Below are 7,952 nucleotides of genomic sequence, written 5' to 3' on the forward strand. Positions count from 1 at the left end.
CTGTATTAATTCATCATCATTTATAAGATAAAATAAGATAAGATAATCCTTTATTAGTTCCACAGCGGGGACATTTGCAGGATTATTATTAGTGGATTTATATTTTTATTAGAAATCTAGATCTGCAAAGTAACTTGTAACTACAGATGCCAAATAAATGAAACAAGCAGAGTGAAAAGTAAAAGTAAAGTAGGTCAGTATCTCAAAAGTAGTACTTGAGTAAATGTCTTCACCTCTGAAGTCAAATCTTTTTCAAAGGACACTTAAATAAGAAAATAATAATAACAAATGTCGTTTAATAATAACACCATCAGCTGTTTACTGGTGTGAAACCAGTGTCATGTGACAACCTGTTACTGGTGTCACCATGAACTCACCTGAGGGAAGGACAGCGTCACACCTCTGACATCACCTGAGAGGCGTGTCTCGGTCGGTCAAACCCCGGCTCCGTGGGACCGGGATGGCAGTTAAAGAAGCGCAGCCACACCCGCGGACAGGGCTCGGTATCTGGGAGCAGTCATGGCCGACAGGACGCGATGCTTTCAGCCGCTCCTGCTGCTGTGTTTGCTGCACACCTGCGCGTCAGAGCAAGGTAAAGGCTGGTTCCACCTGTGCTGGTTCCACCTGTGCTGGGGTCCGTGGAGGGCTTTGTTCTGACTGACAGAGGAAGAATGTGTTTGTTTGATGTGTTGGGGTCGATCAACACGTCAGGAGTAGTCTGATCATATTTAATAAGTGATAAAGTATTATGTGAAGTAGATGGTGGTTAATTATGAGTATAAGTAGTAGTGTTCACACTGATGGAATGTAACTCAAGTACTGTGTTTAAGTACAAACCTGACGTACTTGTACCTGAGTATTTCCATTGTATGCAACTTTACCTTTCTCTTCCATTACACGTCAGAGGTACATATTGTACTTTCTACTTCACTACATCTCAGAGGTACATATTGTACTTTTTACTACATCTCAGAGGTACATATTGTACTTTTTACTGCTTTAAATCTCAGATGTAAATATTGTACTTTTACTTCACTCCATCTCAGAGGTAGATATTGTACTTTCTACTACATTTGTCAGCTTTAGTTTCTTCTCCGATGACAGTTTTTCATCCCCTTCCTGTCCAGGTAAAACCTTGTATCTCCAGATGTGTTGATGTTGAATGTTTGTGATAAACTGAAGGATGAAGTGTTTCCTTTATGTGTTGAGAAAATCCTCCTACTTCTTCAGATAAATGAACTCTTTAAAAAGCCTCTTGGATCAGCTGGAAAATGCATCGTCACAAAGCTGAAAACTGGTTGTTTGTTCTTTTTAGAGATACGAGGTTCTCACAGGACCGAGACAAACATGATGATCTTATAAAATATGATGCATTGATGTATATTAAACTAGACAACAGGATATAAAGAAGTTAGAATGCACGGAAACATAATGCAGCAGTAATATGAATCCAGAAACATCAGATATGATAGTAAAACCCTGACAGGGAACATTTACTATAATATACTTTCAGTTTTGGAAGTAAAATTAGCTAAGAACGGTTTTGATTGCAGGACTTTAACTTGTAGTGGAGTGTTTCTACAGTGTGGTATTGGAGGTAAATTCAGATCACGTTCCTTCACGTCGACCTGTTGCACTTCTGCTTCTCACATGTTTTCGTTTCATATCTTCTCTCAGATGGACGAGGCCTCACCGGTACGGAGACCAACGATGGGGTTTGGGTCAGCTCCATCGCCAAACAAGTCCTGAGCAGCCCCCTCACCACCGTCTTCCTCCCCATCGTCTACATCGTCGTCTTCGTCGTGGGGCTTCCCGCCAACGCCCTCGCCATCTGGGTCTTCCTCTTCCGGACCAAGAAGAAGCACCCGTCCTCCATCTACATGGCCAACCTCGCCCTGGCCGACCTGCTCTTCGTCATCTGGGTGCCCTTGAAGATCGCGTACCACTTGAACGGCAACGACTGGATCTACGGTGACGGACTCTGCAAGGTGCTGGTGGCGTTCTTCTACGGCAACATGTACTGCTCCATCGCCTTCATCGCCTGCATCAGCGTGCAGCGGTACTGGGCTGTGGTCTACCCGCTGTCCCACCACCAGAAGGCCAACTCTGTGGCCATCGGCGTCTCCGTCGCCATCTGGGTGACGGTCTGGCTTATCACGATCCCGCTCTACCTCTACGACCAAGAGGTCCGCGTGAGCAACATGGGAATCCTCACCTGCCACGACGTCACCAAACCCAGCCAGAAGAAAATGGCGGCGGGCTACTTCCTGACGATGGGGACTCTCGGTTTTGTCGCCCCCACCGTCGTCTGCATCATCTCCTACGTCCTCATGCTCAAGGCCCTCAGAAACAGCATGGCGGACCCAGCCATCGCCAAGAGGCGTCGGAAGGCCGTGGTCCTGATCGTCACGGTGCTGGTGATGTTCCTGGTGTGCTTCGTCCCGAGCAACATCATGCTGCTGGTGCACTACATCCTCCTTCTGGGCGGGGCGGAAAACAACCTGTACGGGTTCTACGTGTCCACGCTGTGCCTGGCGAGTCTCAACAGCTGCCTGGACCCGTTTGTGTACTACTTCATCTCGGAGGACTTCAGGGAGCACGTGAAGAACACGTTCCTCTGCAGGAGCGAGCGGACGGTGGAGAGGATGAGGGTCTCCTTCAGCGCACTAAAGTACTCCAAGAAGAGCAACAAGTACACGTCGGAGTCGGGGAACACGCAGAGCACCGAGTGCTGACTCATCATCTTTATGGATTTCTTTCATGTGACTTCCTTTGTCTCTGTGAGGAAACTTTGAAGATTCATCTGTTTTTAAAAACCTCCTCGAAGCTTTGAGCTGTCTAAGTAAATGTAAATGCAGTTTTATTTTTATATCTTGGATAATACATCTGATATTTAATAAGAAGTATCCATGCAGTTTTATTGGTTTTCTTTGGGACGTGAATTATGTTTTGTTTTTTTATTGTATCTGATCGTTTAGTCCAAGCTGAGATTAATTCTTTGTCAGAGTTTTGACGTGCCAAAAGTCTTAGCATGTTGTGTGATACATGATACAAGCTTGACATGTGTTTGTATATCTCTATTATGTGTTTTTGAAGTAATCGTTTCAAAGTGTGTCAATAAATGTAAATGTGCAACCTTCAGGTCTTTTTAAAGTCTCAGAAAGCGTTGAGCTCAGTTTCCTAAAAACACACAGAAAATGTCTTGGAAGGTATAAAAAAAAGTCTTACATTTGCGCTGTAGGCAGTTATGTTCATTAATCAATGTTTTTTTATCGGATCTCAGGCTGTCAGATGTTTTTCTAAAAACTTAATTATAGGGTTGTCGTGGCTGCAGGGGCTGTTCAACATGTTTTTTGTACCATCAGACCTGCAGCAAACACTGTCAATACTGCAGTAGTAGGAAGATAATCAACTTATAATGGGCAAATGTTGGCTTTTAGCAAAAAGGTTGTTGTTTTAAACTACAGGTAAGCACTAAATAATTCTAAGCCATATTTGTCCCTGCTGGTTTTCATCATACTTTTATACTTTGGCCGCCGGTATGATAATCAAACAGATATTTAATTGCATTTAATGGCTTTAAAGTCTAAAAACTTTTGGTTATTGACATTTTCTCATATTTTAATCTCTTAATACTTTAATCTGTAAATTCATCGTTCATTGTATTGGTCTTCCTAAAGTCCTTAAATGTTCTAACACATTAGATCTACATAATGCTGCCTGGCATGACGTCTCTTTCTCTCCCCAACAATACAAAACGTCTCTTGGGTTTATGGTGTTACTTTGGTGAAGTAAATTACAATCACTGTATTTATTGGGATGTATTGAAATTGACGAAGACGGCTAGAAAGACTGTGTTTTTCAACATGATGAATATACAGTTGTAGTATTTTATGCATCTAATTTGAATTTCATCAAAACAGGCCAAAAGAGTTGTACAAATAAGTTTCCCTAAAGTGAAACATAGTTTGCAAAAATATTCCAATTTATAACGTTTTATACTATTAATGACCTAAAAGCTTTCCATACTGAACTCTATTCTCGTTTAGACTCTTGTCGCTTGATATTTCTGCCCTAAAGGTCTCCGCCTCGGCTTTTAATGAATGCACCAGTTCAGATATTTACAGGAGTAAAAACAACTGTACACGAACACATCACTCAGTAACATATTTACAGCGGTTACTAGGTAGCTTCACTGTTGTTTAAGATTCAACTGATCCTCTTTAATGATAAGACCAGTTTAGACACAATAAGGGAGGGAGAGAGGTTGCATGGTGTTTTTACACAGAAACTGTTATATGATAAGATATGAGATAGAACATATCTGTCTGTCCACATCATCAGCATGGAATAGTAATAGTTTTCTTCTGTGTGAGAACTGTAATAAAATGTTAAATTTAGACCTGAAAGAAGTAGTCCATTAGTCTACCAACAGATAATTAATCTGCACTGATAACTGATACATTCTTCAAATAGTTTTTTAAGAGATAATGTCAATAATTTGACCGTTCCAGCCTCTTGGATGTAAGGATTTTCTGCTTTTCCTATATGAAAATAAGCTAAATATCTTTGGGTTTTGGATTTTGAAGATGAATTTGGGCTTGAGGACCTTGTGATGGATATTTTTCAATATTCTGTGATGTCAGTTACTGGAGAAAAAATGATATAAACACCAAATTAGCGACCAAATTATCTTATATACTATCTTCAGTTCCAGTCCAAAACATCACAAAAAACTGTACGTATCCACGCAAAATAAAGAATACAGCAAAGAATCAAATGAAAAATTGTTTACTCTTCCAAACCACAGAACAATCTTGTTTTTTTCTCCCTGTGACAAAAAAACGACCTTCCACCAACCCATAAATAAATAAATATATAATAAAAAAGTAAATAAAATAAAAAACTGGATGAGTAAATAAAATAAAATGAAGCATATGTTAATTGAAAATAAAATAGTTATGATAATAGTAGTCAAGTTAAGTAGGTGAACTGCAGAAAGGAATATAATAGAGCAGGCAGTTCAATCTATAATTCATGTTTATACTATATACAAACATTTCAACACGTCCTTTAAGGAGAGGCTATCTCTGTTAAACCTGTTTTTTTCTTTTCTTGCAGGACCAAAATAATTCTGTTGCAAGAAATTGTGAAATAGGTCCAAAAAATTTCAGTCAGTTGCTGTGAGATTCAACAGACCTGAAAAACTGAAAGGTTACATCTTAAGAAAATTATTAAATAAAATATAATAAAAAATATAAGTGCCATCAGAAGAATTACATAAACAAAGTATATCTGAAGTATTTGTTTTATTTAAAATTAAAAAAAAGTAATATTCAAGTTATTAAAAGTACTCCTTTATATATACTTATTATTTGTAGTTTATGTTGGTTGAACAGAAACCTCCAGGGTGAAACGTCAGCCAGGTGGGCGGGGTCACAGGTGACGTACCTGTCGCACGGACAGGTAGTCTCGGGGTGTGGCCTTCACGGTCGTAGGACACATTTAAGAAGTTGCTGGAGGGAGACTGTTAAGAGAGCAGTCAAGCTGAGAGCTCGTGAAGAACACAAACATGGATTTATGTCGGTGTTCGTGGCTACTCTTGATTTTCTGCTGCTTTTCTGCCGCAAATCCAGCAAATTTCAAAGGTAAGAGCGGAAGTTTCTTGTGTTGGAAACGCAGTGTGTCCATGGTCTCCTCCCAAGAGTGTGACAGACAGACAGGCTGTGTCACATCGACTGTACTACCAGAAATGTTTTTAAATGTTGCTATAATAAGAGAGACCTTTTGATGAACTGATACCTGTGACTTTGGGCGAAAGGAATGTTGGGCAATGTATGCGTAAGGAAATGACATCTAACAAGATAAGCTAATCTTTTTGCCCTTTACCTGTATTCATATTTTAATAACTTGCATTGCATTACTTGGGTTTCATGATTAGTTTGCATAGGCTTGTTGTTTTTATTATGGCTTGCATAATAATGATCATTTTCATTAAAGACGACTTCATGATATATTTTAACTTTTTTTCTTAAAAAGAAAAGTTATAGTTGACATTGTCACATAATTAGTTCTGGTGTAAACACAAAGATACTCAGTTTGTGGATTTTATAATGATGAAAAGCAGCAAATCATCACTTTTGAGAAGCTGGACTCTATTGTAGAAATAGTTGACAATGTTTTGTCTTTTTGGATAATTGATTTAGTAATATTCTGGTGTGTTAATTTCTGTTGTATTGTTTCAGGTAAAGGACGTGGGTTCATCGGCTTCAATGACCCTTCAAACTCCAATCAAGTCATTGTGGACCAGAAGACATCGGACACGCTGAAGAGCAGTCTCACCACCGTCTTCCTCCCCATCGTCTACATCATCGTGTTTGTCGTGGGGCTTCCCGTCAACGGCATGGCCATCTGGGTCTTCCTCTTCCGTACCAAGAAGAAGCACCCGTCCTCCATCTACATGGCCAACCTCGCCCTGGCCGACCTGCTCTTTGTCATCTGGACGCCGCTGAAGATCTCCTACCACCTCAACGGCAACAACTGGATCTACGGAGAGCCGCTGTGCAAAGTTGTGGTGAGCTTCTTCTACGGGAACATGTACTGCTCCGTCCTCTTCATCGCCTGCCTCAGCGTGCAGCGCTACTGGGTGGTGGCTCACCCTCTGTCGCAGCAGAGGAAGAACAACAAGGTGGCCGTCGGCGTCTGCGTGGCCATCTGGGCCTTCGTCTGGCTCACCAGCACGCCGCTGTACCTGTACGACCACACCGCCAAGCTCAAAGACCCCAACATCACCACCTGCCACGACGTCAACGTCATACAGGACGCCCTCGACCCGTTCCCGTCCGTGAAGCTCCCGTACTTCTACTTCATCTTCATGGGTTTGGTGGTGTTCCTCGTCCCGTGCGTGGTCATCGTCGTGGCCTACGTCCTGCTGCTCCGCGCTCTGGGGAACGCCATGGGGGAAAGCTCGGCGGCCAAGAACCGCCAGAAGGCCGTGGTGTTGATCGTCACGGTCCTGGTGACGTTCCTCGTGTGCTTCATCCCCAGCAACATCATGCTGGTGGTGCACTACTCGCTGCTGAAGGACGGCGTGGTGAACAACGGCTACAGCTTCTACATCTCCACGCTGTGCCTGGCGAGCCTCAACAGCTGCCTGGACCCGTTCATCTACTACTACGTGTCCGAGGACTTCAGGAACCACGTGAAGAACACGCTGCTGTGCAGGAGCAGCAGGACGGTGGAGAGGATGAGGGTCTCCTTCAGCTCCATGAAGTACTCCAAGAAGAGCAACAAGTACGTGTCGGACAGCGGGAACACGCAGAGCAGCTCCTGTTAGAGATCCAGAGAAGAGAACATATAGACACTCTGATTGGATATCACGCCTGTTCTTGCGCTAAAGGACACTGAGACATATTAATAGGTCGGTAATAACCGACATAAGGCCCATCGGTCACAACCAGGTCACCTCAGGTAGTAACCAAAGATGAACTCTTAACTGTGAAGATTGGAGAGCGGAGGACCTTTTTAGATGTATGAGACTTTATTATGAGCTATTTAGTGTTGAAACATGGATGCATATTTTCATTTTTTTTATTTATATATAAATCGAGAGAAGGTTTTTTTTAAAGGCATAAAATGAGTTTTTTTGTTTTTTTCCCAAGACTGTGACTGACTAGTTCACTGCACTGAAGAGACAAAAAGTGCAGGTTTAGTAAAATTATAAACGTAATATTCATACCTGTTTTTTTGTTTAAATGTTTTTATGGCGTCATCTTGAACCACATGTGCTTAAATGTTGAGAAGAAGAAAAGAAAAAAAGTTTGCCACTGTTACATAGTTCCTTAAATAAATGATTAAAACAACGTGATGCAGTTTCTGTGATACTCCTTTTTTTAGATATATATATATTGCGTAACCGATTTAAATTCCTGTGCGGAGTGAGTCACCGTCTG

At 41.6% G+C, this 7,952-nt stretch overlaps 2 protein-coding genes across 2 annotated transcripts; both read left to right on the forward strand.

Moving 5' to 3' along the window:
- The first annotated feature begins 395 nt into the window (after window positions 1-395).
- Window positions 396-3,131, forward strand: LOC129102314 (proteinase-activated receptor 2-like). Its single transcript, XM_054612402.1, has 2 exons — window positions 396-592; window positions 1,678-3,131. The coding sequence occupies exons 1-2, from the start codon at window positions 520-522 to the stop codon at window positions 2,733-2,735; spliced, it is 1,131 nt and encodes a 376-aa protein (XP_054468377.1). The 5' UTR covers window positions 396-519; the 3' UTR covers window positions 2,736-3,131.
- Window positions 3,132-5,487: 2,356 nt separating this feature from the next.
- On the forward strand, window positions 5,488-7,709 carry f2rl1.2 (coagulation factor II (thrombin) receptor-like 1, tandem duplicate 2). Its single transcript, XM_054612403.1, has 2 exons — window positions 5,488-5,648; window positions 6,246-7,709. The coding sequence occupies exons 1-2, from the start codon at window positions 5,573-5,575 to the stop codon at window positions 7,334-7,336; spliced, it is 1,167 nt and encodes a 388-aa protein (XP_054468378.1). The 5' UTR covers window positions 5,488-5,572; the 3' UTR covers window positions 7,337-7,709.
- The last annotated feature ends 243 nt before the right edge of the window (window positions 7,710-7,952 follow it).

This window comes from Anoplopoma fimbria, chromosome 14, assembly GCF_027596085.1.
Source record: "Anoplopoma fimbria isolate UVic2021 breed Golden Eagle Sablefish chromosome 14, Afim_UVic_2022, whole genome shotgun sequence".
Taxonomy (NCBI): Eukaryota; Metazoa; Chordata; class Actinopteri; order Perciformes; family Anoplopomatidae; genus Anoplopoma; species Anoplopoma fimbria.

Coding starts and splice junctions, on each gene's coding strand:
- f2rl1.2 (XM_054612403.1), top strand. CDS start 5,573: ATGGATTTATGTCGGTGTTCGTGGCTACTCTTGATTTTCTGCTGCTTT. Junction 5,649..6,245: donor AAATCCAGCAAATTTCAAAG/GTAAGAGCGGAA, acceptor GTATTGTTTCAG/GTAAAGGACGTGGGTTCATC.
- LOC129102314 (XM_054612402.1), top strand. CDS start 520: ATGGCCGACAGGACGCGATGCTTTCAGCCGCTCCTGCTGCTGTGTTTG. Junction 593..1,677: donor CACCTGCGCGTCAGAGCAAG/GTAAAGGCTGGT, acceptor ATCTTCTCTCAG/ATGGACGAGGCCTCACCGGT.